This window comes from Tenrec ecaudatus, chromosome 15 (assembly GCF_050624435.1).
Source record: "Tenrec ecaudatus isolate mTenEca1 chromosome 15, mTenEca1.hap1, whole genome shotgun sequence".
NCBI lineage: Eukaryota > Metazoa > Chordata > Mammalia > Afrosoricida > Tenrecidae > Tenrec > Tenrec ecaudatus.
Window position 1 is genome coordinate 28,858,116 of NC_134544.1, and position 14,702 is coordinate 28,872,817.

A 14,702-nucleotide genomic window follows, 5' to 3' on the forward strand; every position below is an offset into this window, starting at 1 on the left:
CAAAAAAAATTTTTTTTTATTTCCATTTCTTCGTAGTTTCCATTTTCCTTCTGACATGGTTCTTTCATTATAATTGTATTTCTCCTATAATCTTTAAACACATTTATTGGAATGTTTATAGTACTTGCTATAACATTTTTGATTAATACATTATCTGATTTATCTTAGGGTTGTTTTTTATTTTTACTCTGAACCATATTTTTTTCTTTGCATGTCTAATTTTTTATTGCATATTAGTTAGTGGGTGATACGTTATGGAGATTGTGGATTTGATTCTCTGCTTCAGAGGAGTGCCACACTATCTTAATTTAGCAGTTCATTTATTGTTTCTCTCCTTTTAACTGTGTAGACCTGGTTTTAGACATTACTGGGGGTTTCTGTGCACAGTTCAAAGCGTTTTCTAAATTCTTTTAAACTGGGTTGACCTTGCTCCGTGCTTCATAGGGTTTTCAAGGTTGTAACCTCTGGGGGCTAAATCACCAGGTGTTCCTTTGGAGGCAGGAGTTAAGTGCAGTGGCAGCTGACAGCAACAAGGAGGTTTCCTGTACTTTAAAGTATTATTTTTCTTTCTGCTCAGTATAGAATGTCAGTGTTCCCCTTCTCTGCTCAACCTTTGGTGCTTTGCTTTTTTCTCAAGCCTGTAGCAGCAGCTGTACTTTACTGGATCTCAGGCCATCTTGCCATGAACAAGTGTGGCCTCACCCTCCGCCAGAGTCGAGGAGGTAGATCTTCAGCCTGATTTCTGGTGTGTGCTTTCCTTGTTACTCCTCACCCATGGAGTCCAGTCACTTCACCTGTGCCGAACCCTGTTCTCTACCTCCCTAGCTTTGTGGACCTGCACTGCTTGGCGTAGACTCTGGCTCATGGTGGTCCATTTGGGGAATTGTTGCCAGGTGAAAAACTGGGTGATTCTGGAGCTCCTTTCCGAGGGTTTTCCATTTCCCAGGCCTTTCAGGCTAGTGCTGCTTATTTAGTCTCACCACCCTTTCCTCTTTCATCTGGTCTCGTGCCAAAGAGGAAGACCTGCACCAAAATGCACTTGCACAGCGGCTGCCTCGCTGGGCTGAAACATACTCCTGTGAGGCTAGCATAGGACCAGGCAGTGTTTCCTTTGTTGTACATAGGGCTGCTACGCGGTGCACTGACTTGACGCGCTTAACAAGAGCATGGTGGTTTAGGATTGCTCTCAAGAGTGATAGCAAAACCCCTAACCAGTTGCCATTGTGCTGGCTCTGACCCCGGTGACTGCTGTGTGGCAGAGTAAACTCCATAAGGTTTTCAGGCTGTGACCTTTCGGAAACAAATTGCCAGATGTTTCTTCTGAAACAACTCTGGGTGAGTCAAGCGTTTAGCTATGTGTGCCACCTGGGGATCCCTTCCTAGGGTGATACCAGTTCCATGGTAGCAGTAGGAGGCAGATGTCCACTTTATTCACTTTCCCATTAGAATCACTTGTACTCATCCTACCTTAGATGGAAAGGGGAAGCTGCATAGGACAGGCAAGGTGGGGTGAATGCGAATTTAAGAAATGAAGAGAATAGTTTTTGTCTTTATGCCACAGAGCTTTTAATTTTGAAGACTTCTGTCAGACATATAAGGTACCATCTTTCACCATTTTTTGGGGGGGAAATAGAAACCACTTTATGACATGATTTCTTGGAGCATACTTAATTGCTACAATAGACTTCTTAAAGAGAAGAGTTTTACTTAAGAACTTTTATCTTTTTACTTGGTAGGATCTTACTCTGACATTGGATATTCAACTGGCATTTTCATGCATGTAAGCAGAGTGGGTACTTGCTGGGAGGTAGGAGACTTGATGCCTCTGTGTTAGTTTTTCAGTTTCATTCTCTTGTCTTAATATGGTGCTTCTGAGAAGGAAGAACATGCTCAGCTCAATTGAATGAAGCCCCCCCCCCCAAAAAAAAACAACACAATTAAGTTACAACTTTGAAGGATTCTTTGGAAAGCATCAAAAGACGATGGAAGGAATACAGTAACTGTACAAAAAAAGAACTGGTTGACATAGATCATTTCAAGCGGAGCACATGATCAAGAACCAATAGTACTGAAGGAAGAAAGGTTGAAGCTGCACTGGCGGCTTCAGTGAATAGAATTGCTCCAGGAACTGATGGGTTACCAATTGGAATGATTTCAGCAAGCTAATGAAGACCTGAAATCACTTCTCTACACCAAAAAATTCAGAAGAGTTTCATGGCCAAGTGACGAGAAGAGACATTTGTGCCCATTTCAAAGAAAAGTGACCCAACAGAATGTGGAAATTGATAGTACATGCAAGGTGCATTCTGCTGAAAATTACCAATGGTTGCAGCAATACATTGACAGAGTGCTGCTAGAAACAAGCCAGATTCAGAAGAGAGCGTGGAACGAAGGGGTCTTGTTGATGTCAGGTGATCTTGCCTGAGAGCAGAGAATAACCGAAAGATGTTTGCTTGTGTTTTATTAACTCTGCAACAACATTTGAAGTGTGGATCCTAACAGTGTTACTAGAGTTGTGAAGAGTGAGGATCCCAGAATGCTTGGGCTCATGTAGACCCTGTATGTGGAACAAGAGGCAATTGTTTGAACAGAAAAGGAGAATGTATGTGGTTTCCAATCTGGAAAGGGGTGCATCAAGATTGTGACTATACTTACACAATTTGTATGCTGGGCAAATAATCCAAGAAGCTGAAGATAAATGTGGCATTAGGATTGGAGGAAGACTTATTAACAATCTGTGATATGCAGATTATACAACCTTGCTGATAAAGATCAAAGTCTGCAGCCTTCTGCATGGGAAGAATGCCAAAATCTTTACAACTAGACCAAAAGCAACGTCATGATAAATGAAGGATGAAAAAATGGCGTCGTCAAGGATGTTATTTTACTTAAAATCCACATCCGTGCTTCTGGAAGTGGCAGTCAAGAAATCAAACGGTGGGTCAAAAGACTTCTTTAAAGTGCTGAGAACAAGGATATCACTTTGAGGACTGCCCCAAGGTTAGGCTGACCCAAGCCATATGGTGTTCAGTTGCCTCATAATGCATGTAAACGTTGGACATTAAAGAAGAAAGTCTGAAGAAGAATCAATGCATTCAATGTATGGTCTTGGCAAAGAATATTTAAAATAATATGGGCTGTCAGAAGAACAAACAAATTTGCCTTAGATGACAGAATGCTTCTTAGCAAGGATAGAGAGATTTCATCTCACGTACTTTGGGCATATTGTCAGGAGAGACCAGTCCCTTAAGAAGGGCATTGAGGGGCAGCGAAAAAGAGGAAGGCCTTTGAGGAGATGGACGGACACTGCGGCTGCTACAGTGGTGCAAACAGCAGTTGTCAGCCTGGCACAGGGCCAGCTCGTGCTTTGTTCGGTTCATCGAGTCGAGTCGCTCTGCGTAGGAGCTAAGCTGACAGACCTAACTAGCTTCAATAAAATGTCACTGAATGGTGTAGCCGGGTTCTTACGTTTCAGTTCTTTGTGAATTCGAGTATACTTCAGTTTTTAATAATACAGATTTATTGAGTAATCTTTTAAGGCAAGTGTTCTTTTTTTATATGCAAGTAATTATAAAACTTAATCTATCGAATTAAGTTTAAAATGTTTTCTTTTATGAGAATACTATGGATTATATGTTGCAAAGCAACAAAACAAAGAAACAATATATATGCATATATCTGATCTTTGGATAGAGTTCTCTTAGGGAGAAGTTTTAACTTTCTCAGTAGGTGATACTATAGATGAGGATAAGATGTGATTTTGAAGGGTTTTTATTGTGTTTTGATTATATTATAATTAGTGCATTCACATAAGAAGTACCGCCTTTTCACATAAGAAATAACTGCTTAAAATGAAAACTTCTTTCTTTGGATTCCAACGTAGCTTAGCATTTTTTTATTTTGGAATTTAAATCTTAAAAGTTTCAGAATCTGGCTGTTCATCAGAAGTGGTTGGAATTTTATTGAACTTTTATCTTTTTCCCCCTCAGTTCAAAGCAGTATTCAGCGATTTCAAGAAAAGTTTTTTATTTTTGCTCTGACACCTCAACAAGTTAGAGAGATATGCATTTCCAGGTAAGAGTAATGTTTGGAATTTATTTCTCCATGAATGTGGATTGTTACTTTTAAAAGTAAGCTTAGTGTACTTTGGCTGTTAGCCAGCCAAGTATTTAATACATGATATATATTAGGAAAAATGTTCACCCTTTGAATAAAAACAGCATATTTAAAAAAATTTTGTCACACATGGTGCTGGTTTTTTTAGAGTGGAGTTTGTATTCCAAATATAGTAGTAGTAATAAAGATTTTGTGAAGTTGCACAGTTAGATGACCATAAACTTTATTGTCCAATTGGTGTATAATTGAGAGTAAGAATAAGTATTTTTAACAGTCATGCAGGGGATTAGGAATAAACTGAGGCTGTTGTTGGGGGAAGTTGAGTTTAGTCACCCCACCAAACAAGCAAATCATTGTAAACCTGAAAGCCATTCTGGAAAGCACGATTAGCCTTACATAAGGATGGCCCGGACACTGACTTTATAAGGGGATGGAAAATCAAATTCCCCTCTCAGCCTAAGGCCAAGTCCTGGGAGACAGAGGTCACACATGCCTCGGTTTTCTTCCAACCTTCTTTTTTTTTTTTCTTTTACCGATTCTTATACCAGCTATCCTTCCCACAACCTTCTCTACTTCTTTGCTAGGTTCAGTAAATCATGGTAATGGCCACACAGAACACAGACAGTGCTCAGAATTATGAGACCTATTAGGGAAATTTAAAAGGTGCAATTCCGGGTCAGAAATGCTCAGAATACAGTCAGTCAGGAGTGCTGCTTTTCAGCTGTCCCCACAGGCAGGCTTCCTCTGGGTGTTAAGCCTTAAGCCTCCGTCACAGAGCTCTTTGGCCTCTGCCCCGCTCAGGCAAACTACCTACTTCACCCTTCTCTGCAAATCAGTCTCCTGCTCTCTCCTGCTCCCGATTCTGCTGCTGCCGCTCCTGTCACAGCTCTTCAGCGTGCAGGCGTCTGTTTTGAATTTTAGGTTTATTTGTAAAATTTGTTGTAAAAATAGTTCTTAACCCAACTTCTCTTAATATTACCTTCCTATATAACTATAATATAGTGATCAAAACCAAGACATTATCATTGGTACAATACTATAAATTGTAAACTTTACCTGTTTTTGTGTTAATCTTTTCCTCCTGTTTCATGAATCTGATATGCCCAAATCATGTTTAATTAAATTTGTTTTAAATGGTGCATTAGTTGAATAAATTGTCAGTTTTATATTCAGTAAATCATACATATTTTGTTTCATTTCATTGATTGTAATCCCTTCAATGCATCATCACTTGTTCTACTTCCGCCTGTATTTCATGTTTCCATTCCTCCTTTTCTAACTTTCTGAACTTTTGTTATTGGCCAAATGCTGCCTCTTTGATCTTAAATGATTATTCTAGCACAGATGAGTTCAGTTCAGACCTGAAAAGTGGCTAAGGACCATAGTCTTGGGAATTTGACCTGTCACTGTCGCAACTAGCAAGCTTAATTTTTTTTTATGATTTGGAGTTTGTTTCACAATTCTCCCCCCCCCCACACACACACACTCTTTCTCTTTCTCCAAGACTTTCTGATGTGATCCTCTTTAGAGCAGTTAGTGGTGGTGGTTGGCCAGGCACCATGTGGTAAGGTCGTCTTAGTCTTCCTCTGTGACAATTCCTCGGTCTTGTCTTTTCATGACTTATAACACCTTTGTAGAATACTGGTAAGTTATTTTGTACCATGTTCCTCAATTTGGGGGTGGTCTGATATTTTCTTAGAAACTATGCATTTTGGCAACAATACGATAGACAATTTATGTGCTTTTCAGTATATAACGTCGGGCTACGTGATGTTAGTATTTCTTTTTAGTGATCATTTGATTAATGTGATACCTGCTAGATTTCGCCTATAAAGGAGAAACACATTTTGTTTCATTAGTAAGTATTATGGGGGAGATACTTAAGAGACTAGGCAGCTATTGTTTCTCCACAAACTTTCACCCACTAATTAAATATAGATCCTTGAATCTTACTTGCACCAGTTATTACTGTATGGTGAGACTCTGCTCCAGTCAAGATTTACAGAATCTTGGCAGCCCTTTATATAGAGCAGCGGTTCTCAACCTGAGGGTTGCGACCCCTGGGGGGGGTGTCCAACGACCATTTCACAGGGGTTGTTTGATTCATAACAGTAGCAAAATTACAGTTAGGAAGTAGCAACGAAAATAATTTCATGGTTGGGGTCACCACAACATAAGGAACTGTATTAAAGGGTCACAGCCTTAGGAAGGCTAAGAATCACTGCTATAGAGGGTCTCTTTAAGTCAGAATCGACCCAGTAGCAGTGGGTTTATTGTTTGTGTGTCCCAGTGGTGCATCTCTCTTCAGTTCTTTCTTAGGTTTATAAATAATAGTTACTCTTTTTGTAAGGAAGAGCTCCCTATCTATTCAGTTCCTTGTTTGTAGACGTGTGTCCTTATGGATACCTGTGGACTGTAATCCAGCACTATAGGACTTTATATTTTATTCCTCCCAATGTTCAAATTTTGGCCAGTGGGAGCTTTGTCAATGGTGTCTCCTGTTTTAAAATTTTTTGTTTCTTTAAATCTTAATTAATTTTGTTATTGAGAATACAGAGCCACAGCAAAACATATACCAGTTCAGTAGTTCCAGCTGTACAATTCAGGAACAGGGACAGTGATTACATTCTTTTGTTTGTATAGCCCTTTCACCCTCCTTTTCTGAAGTGCTCCTCCCTCGTCGGTGTAAGCTCGCCGCCCCTCCCCAAAGGTTCCTATCAAATATTTCAGCTTGCTGTTGTCAGTTTGCTCTCTCATAGATAGTTCTTGATAGAGCTTACTGCCCAAGGCCAGCCATTGTTACTAATTACGTTAAAAAAAAAAACAACAACTATGGCTCGATTTTAAGAAGACGGCGGGGGGGTGGGGGGTGTATTTTAGGTTTAAGGTTGAAAGGTTATCTCAGGGCAGTTGTTCCAGGGTTTCATCCACCTTGCATGACTTCAGGAAATCTGTGGAGTCCATGGGAATTTGAAGTTGTTCTTCATTCCCCCCCCCCCCCCCTTAGTAAGAGTTGTTCTTTAATCAGACTTTTCAATGACACCAGCCAGCACTAGCCATTTCTTCTGGTCTCCTGACAGATCAGGTAGGTGGTCACGAAGGTAGCCACACACTCCATATCCTCATTCCACACATCCTGATTCCCAACTACTCCCTTGTTTTTCTGGCTAAGGTAAAGACCAATGGTTTGGCCTTGTGTAGCTACTTGAAAGCTTTTTAAGATCCTAGGCGCTATTTATCCTGCTAGGATGTAGAATAAAAGCGCTAAGTACATTTTTAGGCCAGGTAACTGGGATGTCCCATGACACTGGCTCTAAACCTCTAAACCAAGTAATCAAATCCTTGTTTGTTTGTGCATAAGAAACCTTTACCATCGTCAAAATTGTTGTTGGAGCCTATTGTTGCAGCTACTGTGTCAACCTATCTCATTGAGGGTCTTCTCGGGACATTACCACACATGATGTCCTCTGCTTTGAATACTCACGGGCACATCCAGCATCCAGAATGGAATTTGCCTTCCCACCAGATCTGCTTGTTTGCCTGTTTTCTGATTCATTCCACACATTTATTTAATATGTGCTACAGCCTGGATTGTGTTCCAGACACCAGTGGTACAAAGTGGAAAACTAAATTGACCTCAGAGATTTTTATTTGGTGTATTTCCTCCTGAGTTCCTCCTTTCACTGGGGTTTGCTTGGCCAAAGGCCTCTTTGTATTAGTCATTCTTCATCTCCTCTGTCCTATCAGTTCGTCACATTCCATTCAAGCTTCCTTTATGTCACTTTCAAGATGTGAAACTTGATGGAACTCTATCTTTGAGAATGATGTTGAGTGGAATGGAAAATTTGGCCCAGTCCCTTAGAGCTCCATGCCCCTTGTGCAGCTAAACCTCCCTGCACTTCCCTTACCCCGTATGTAAACTTGGAATCATCACCTCTCCTGTGCTTCGTGGTTGATTATAACGTGCATCACCAGTTTTTCTAACCCTGGTGAGTCACATTACCATTTGCCAGTTTCATCATCCCCAAACTTGGGTACCGTCTTAGAAGTGCCTCTTTCCTCATTCTTCTTTCCCTTACATAGAACCATTGTGTCTGATAAATTTGCATGCTTATTTATTAATGAGAGTTATGCTTTAATAACTTTCAAATCTTCGCTCTAGGCTAGACAATTGCAGTGGTCTGCACACATCATTCATCACAACTCCCTAACATAGGGATAGTAATTTTCCATATTTAGCAGATGTGGAATCTGAGGTATTGAAACTTAAATAGGGTGGGTGCCCATGGCCCTATGGTGCGGGATTTTAGGGCTCCAGCTCACCACTGGCATTAGTTGGAGCCAGTGAGACCCAGCTAGACTAGAGTAAGTTAGAAACTTGGACTTCTTCCGGTTTCTCAAGAAAGGACTATTCTCTAAACAATTTTCTCTCTGACAAAGCCCAAGACTTTGATCGATTTTTTTTACTTTGATTTATGATCATGACTAAGGACAATATTTTCTAACTATACCATGTGTGCAGAACACCTAAAGATTTTGTTAATGCACATGTTGAGGGTGTGTGTAAGATGCTGCATATCTAGCTAGAGATTATTTCAATTAGGAGGAGTCATCTATAAACTATGAGGGGCTGCGCTCTTAATTGTCAGATATATCATCATACATGAAGCTACATAATGCTACGAAGATTTGAAACTGTAGGCACTGCTCTGTTAGCCTGACTTTACATTGAAATCCCCTGAACACCTTTAAAACTAATGCTTAGGGCACATGATAGACCAATAAGAGTATCTGGTGAATGGACCTTTTATTAAAACCCCTGGTGATGAGAATGCTCAACGAAAGTTAAGGACCTCCCTCTATAAGCAAACATTAATGTACCAAGCTCTTTCAGAACCTCGGGGTGCTCCTTTCCCAAGTTAACCGAGTCTGGATTTGACATTGGGTGTCGATTGGGATGACCATCGCCTCTTTGATGAAAGTTCAGTAAAGGGATGTTATCACTCCAGTGTTAGGATTCAGGCTTGTACTTGTGGGAGGTGAGTGTGCATCTTTTAAGGAATAAGAATAACAACGGGAATATGCTTTCTGTGGTGAGAATGTTGCTGCACATTCTCGCTGCACTTTCTTAATCCAGTTTCTTTCTCTTTACAAAAGAGATTTTTTGCCAGGTGGAAGGAGGGATTACACAGTCCAGGTTCAGCTGCGGTAAGTGAAGTTTTCCATTACTTAATTTTACACGTTTGGCTTTTCCTGCGCGTTTCAAAATGTGCAAGCATGTTTGTGTACACTGTTTTGTTTTCGTTTTTAATGCAGACTTTGCCTGGCAGAGACGAGTTGTCCTCAAGAAGATAACTATCCCAATAGCCTGTGCATCAAAGTCAACGGGAAGTTGTTTCCTTTGCCTGTAAGTGGCTTTCTGTTCACCAGGCTTACATGTAGCTTTCACATAAACACTAGTGGGGCTTGGAAGCTGTGACAACTCAGTGCCACGGAATAGACCTAGTATCTGAAGTTAATACTGTTTCCCACCAGAGGGCTTTATGGCTTCTTGGATAAATGCCTGGTTCGAGGTCTGAGGCAGATGTGAATGATGAGTGTGGAACATTTTTTGCCAGAAAGCAAGGAAGTCTTGGGACCCCTATCACATGGTATAGTAACAAGGCAAGACTGGAGAACGTGCACGTGTCAGGCAGTATGTTGTGGTGGCACCTGGGTTGCCCGGCCCTGCGCTGTGAATGAGATGGTGAAAAGCAGAGGCTGCTGAGAGACTGGAAACAGATCAAAGATAATAAACTTGGGCCTGAATGAGACACACACTTCAGGATGTATCTAGGATCAGTAGTAGTGGGGCCTGGAAGTTACAGTGGTATCTGACGACAGCACATTGTTTAAGCAGTGACAGCTGAGAAAGATGCAGTGTGGATGAACGCAGTCTGTTCCTGACTTGATAGGAAGCTCTGGACTCTTTAGGTCCTTTGGATCATACCTTAAAATAAGCTTAATTACTGACCTTAACTAGGTAGGGGGTCTCCGCAGGAACTCGGAGTACGTCACAGGCATTTGCATAGCTGCAGAGAATGGTTGGGAAGCCATTGTTTCCACAGTAGTGCCATATGACTTGCCTGTGGAGACTAGATGGTGGAGAGAGGTGTGTGTGTGTGTTGAAAATGAAGTCGGGGAAGGGGGACCCCATTGGTTTTCCAAGTTGCTCTGAGCTAAACAGACACAGCACTGTGACTCGAGAGAGAGGGGAGAACTATTCAACATCCTGCTGAGCAGGAGGCATTCTCTGGAGAGAGTACATAAACAACACCCGTGAGCAGCTAAACAAGCCAGACAACACAGCCTCGGACACTGCACACTACCACAGCCCTGGTTTTGCAATTGGCCGGAAAGGAAGCCAGCCCCGGGCCGGGTTCTGGCATTTCTGTATTGTGTGGTGTTGGGAGTCCCGTTTCTCTCATACACAGACTGAGAGAACTGAAATACTTTTTTTGTGACTTTTCCGGGCCTTGAGCAACCCTGCACCTCTGACTGAAATCAAACAATCTAGGGAATTTGAGAGACTGAGTAGACAGTTCGGGGGGGGGGGGGGGGAAATGCTCACAGGACCCTATCCCTGGAAACTCAGGGATTCTATAAAATGGCTCTGCAGATGCTTGTCTGTGTGTTTTATACACGGCCTTTTCATGTGTAGGTTTTGCCCAGAATTTGATTCTCATTGCTACTTAGTGCCTACTTCAGTCCTTGAAGTAAGATCTAACTGTTGGGGCCTTTTTGCGAGCTTTAGTCCCCTGAAGATCTGTCCAGTGTGAAGATGTGAATATGCTGATGATGAGACCTTACTCTAAATGTGTGAGGTCTGCTAAGCTTCCCGCTGTTGCTCAAAGTTTTTCAAATGGACCATTCATGTCACGGCTTGCGATACGTTACCTTCTTATATAAGGTCTACATCCCCCACGATGACGCTGAACATGGCTGGCCAAGTCCTCTGGAGAGCGGAGATCTAGGCACTTGAGCACGGTGTGATAGTTGCCATCTGGAATATTTGTACTGTGAACATCATTTACTGCCGCCCGAGACACGTGATCACTGAGCATGTTGAGGAAAGACTATGAGTCTGCTGTTGTCTGGAAACCTTTCACCGACATCCCGTATTTACACATCCTGTAGGGGGTGTTGATGACTTGAGCAAATATTGAGGAGTGGAATACAGTTTTAAATGCTATATCATTGATGGACATGTCGCGTGGAAAGACCTGCATTGATACCCAAGTGAAAAGTGATTCACTAGATTCTTGTGTATATCCAAAAGGTTATTTGCCAGTTCACTTGGCCTGTATTTTCTTGATGTATGTGGAAAGTTAAGTTTCATGTTAAGCCTTGTGGTGTTAACTCAAGGTTTGTGGGATGAAAATAGGCAAGAATTCCAAGAGTTGACTTTTTAATTCATTCAGAAACTGCTCATGTAGAGATGGGTCATGCCTCGCCACCTTTTTTACCAAAGCAATTTGCATCTAAGTGAACCTACACATTTCAAACCCAAGTTCTTCAAGAGTCAACCATGAAATCAAAAACTGAAATTCCTATGTTAATAGTATTAGATGGACAATGGATTGAAAACAAATGCAAATATTTATGCACCCTTTGTATCTATGAGGCCTGCATTTTTTATTCAACCAACTATAGATTGAAAATATTTGGTGTGTTTGTGTGGGTGGAATCCTTCAAAGGCTATGAGCGTGTAAAGTGCTGCATGTGCATTGTCTGAGGTATTATAAATAATCTAGAAATGATTTAGAATATTCTGTGTGTGCAGGTTATATGCAAATGCTACCCAGTGTTGTTATACGAGACTTGAGCATCTGTGGATGTTTGAGTCTAAGGCCAGGGCTGGGTGGGTGGTCCTGGAACCAATCCCTGCCCCCACTGAGGAAAACCCTTGAACTGCGCCTTGGCTGTGAGACCAGAAGTGCTGGATGGTGCCTGACTACCATGTCAGGACATTTTGATCAGATTCCATAGGAGAATCCTAATCGATGAGGGAAAATGTAGGGTACGATTTTAATTCTCATGGGTTGTAGACTTTCTGAAGCAATGGAGAGTATGACTCCTTAACACTTTTTCCTTAAATAACATTAAGTATCCCCCAAGGGGAGACAATGGGAGACATACAAGATTTAAAGGCAGCACGGGTAAATACTGTTAAGAAAGGATTACAGTGGATGAGTTGAAACATTATGTGTATGAATTGTTGAACATAAAACTGATTATTTGTTTTGTAAATCTTTCCCCAGTTCACAATAGTTATTTTTAAAAATAGCTCCAGAAGTCTTCTTAAAGTCAAACAATAGTTAACTGGTTTAAAAGATCTGTCTTGAGTTTTATGCCATTTTAAGAACTATACTATCTTCATGTAATCAAATTGATAACAAGACAACAGCACTTCAGAAGATCAGAGAGGGGAACCTCAGAGGTGTTGAGTTTATATTAATGAGGGAGCAGAAACTCACAAAGGGCATGAGAATGGCCAGACTCAGTGTGATCAAATAGTACATATAGAACCTGCTAAATTAGTGTACTGGGCCCCTCGAGAGAAAGCTGGAACGTCGTTCTTCAGTAAACAGTTACAGCCTCAAACTCAGGGCAGATCCATAGGGTCACTCAGGAGTTGGCACCAACTCAGTGGCAGTGAGTGTGGGCTTTTTGTTTGTTTTACTGTGTATATTCCTAACAACACAATAAAACAGTTAGAAAGAAGTATAGTAAGGCATATGCAATATTATAGCTAGCAAACTAATGTTAATCAGAATATTAGTTATTCTTGTTGTTGTTATTCTTATATATTATCTCGACCTGGTTTTAAAGAATACAATTTATGGGGAAATAGATTGAGGTAGCATATGGACATTGGGCCTCTACTCAAGTACTCCCTCAATGCAAGAACACTTGGTTCTGTAAAACTGGCATTCCATGATGCTCACCTTCCTGACAACTATTGCTGAAGACAATGTGGGTGCATAAGCAAGTGTGAAGAAAGCCAATGGTGCCCAGCTAGCAAAAGATACAACGTCTGGAGTCTTAATGGCTTGAAGATAAACAAGTGGCCATCTAGCTGAGAAGCAACAAAGTTCACATGGAAGAAGCACACCAGCCTGTATGATCACAAGGTGTCCATGGGATCAGATATCAGGCATCAAAGAACAAAAGAAATCATATCTCTGTGAATGAGGGAGAGTGCAGAGTGGAGACTTAAAGCTCATGTGTAGGCAATTGGACATGCCCTTACAAAAGGGTCATGGGGAGGAGACGAGCCAGTCAGGGTGCAGTATAGCAATGATGAAACATAACAACTTTCCTCTAGTTCTTGAATGCTTCCTCCCTCCCGCCCCCACTATCATGATCCCAATTCTACCTTACAAATCCAGCTATCCCAGAGGATGTACACAGGTATAGATAGGAACTGGAAACACAGGGAATCCAGGACAAATAAACCCCTCAAGACCAATAATGAGAGCGATGCCAGGAGGGGAAGGGGAAGGTGGGAGCAGAAAGGGGGACCAATCACAATGATCTACATATAACCCCTCCCTGGAGGACCGACAACAAAAAAGTGGATGAAGGGAGACATCGGACAGTGTAAGACATGACAAAATAATAATTTGTAAATCATCAAGGGTTCATGAGGGAGAGGGGGGAAAATTGAACTGATACCAAGGGCTCAAGTAGAAAGCAAATGTTTTGAGAATGATGATAGCAACAAATGTACAGATGTGCTTGAAACGATGTATGTATGCATTATGATCAGAGTTATATGAGCCCCCAGTAAAATGATTTTTAAAAGAAGAAGAAAAGAAATAAAATTTCTGTTCTATTCAGAGGGCAGTAGAGATCACTTTTTCCACATAAGCTTAGAATTAATTTGTTTGGGTTTTATTCCCCAAAATTCTCCTTTCCAAAAAAAAAAAAAATTCTCCTTTCCTATCTCTAGTACTTGAATGCATGTAATTCTAAACTGTGAGATTTTATCTATAAAGAATTGATTTTCTTATAAAAAGGGAAAATATAGTCAATTTAGCATTATGTTAAAGTCTTTGATTTTCCTCTTTGGGATTAAGGTTTTTAAGATAAAGAACTATGTGCTTTACAAGATAAAATAATAATGGCAAGTAAAGGTAACTAAGGTTCTGTCTGCCATTGAGAAATGTTTAATTTTCCTACTGAGGAATTACGATTACTTGTCTGCGATTACAGGGCTATGCACCACCACCTAAAAATGGGATTGAACAGAAGCGCCCGGGGCGCCCCTTGAACATCACATCTCTTGTCCGGTTATCTTCAGCTGTGCCAAACCAGATTTCCATTTCCTGGGCATCCGAAATTGGAAAGGTAAAGATTCTTTCTTTTGGGAAGTATGAGGGTGATATCACTGGATGTTTATTTTGCATTTTCTTAGACTACTAGCTCTACATCATTCTTTTCTGTTTGCAGCCTCTCTAAAGCAATGATTTTCTGTTTAAGGGTACGGGTATGGGGATTCTTCAGGCTAAAAGTTTATCTCTTTAAGATTTTTTGAGCGTTCT

At 41.0% G+C, this 14,702-nt stretch overlaps 1 protein-coding gene across 6 annotated transcripts in view; it reads left to right on the top strand.

Annotated features, from left to right (window-relative positions):
* Nucleotides 1-14,702, top strand: part of PIAS2 (protein inhibitor of activated STAT 2) — a 98,490-nt gene that overhangs the window by 46,567 nt on the left and 37,221 nt on the right. For all 6 annotated transcript variants that reach the window (XM_075533218.1, XM_075533216.1, XM_075533217.1 and 3 more), the window contains 4 exons: nt 3,990-4,074; nt 9,274-9,324; nt 9,433-9,523; nt 14,374-14,508. In XM_075533218.1, the coding sequence (XP_075389333.1) occupies nt 3,990-4,074; nt 9,274-9,324; nt 9,433-9,523; nt 14,374-14,508 (362 nt within the window). The remainder of the gene's footprint in view (nt 1-3,989; nt 4,075-9,273; nt 9,325-9,432; nt 9,524-14,373; nt 14,509-14,702) is intronic.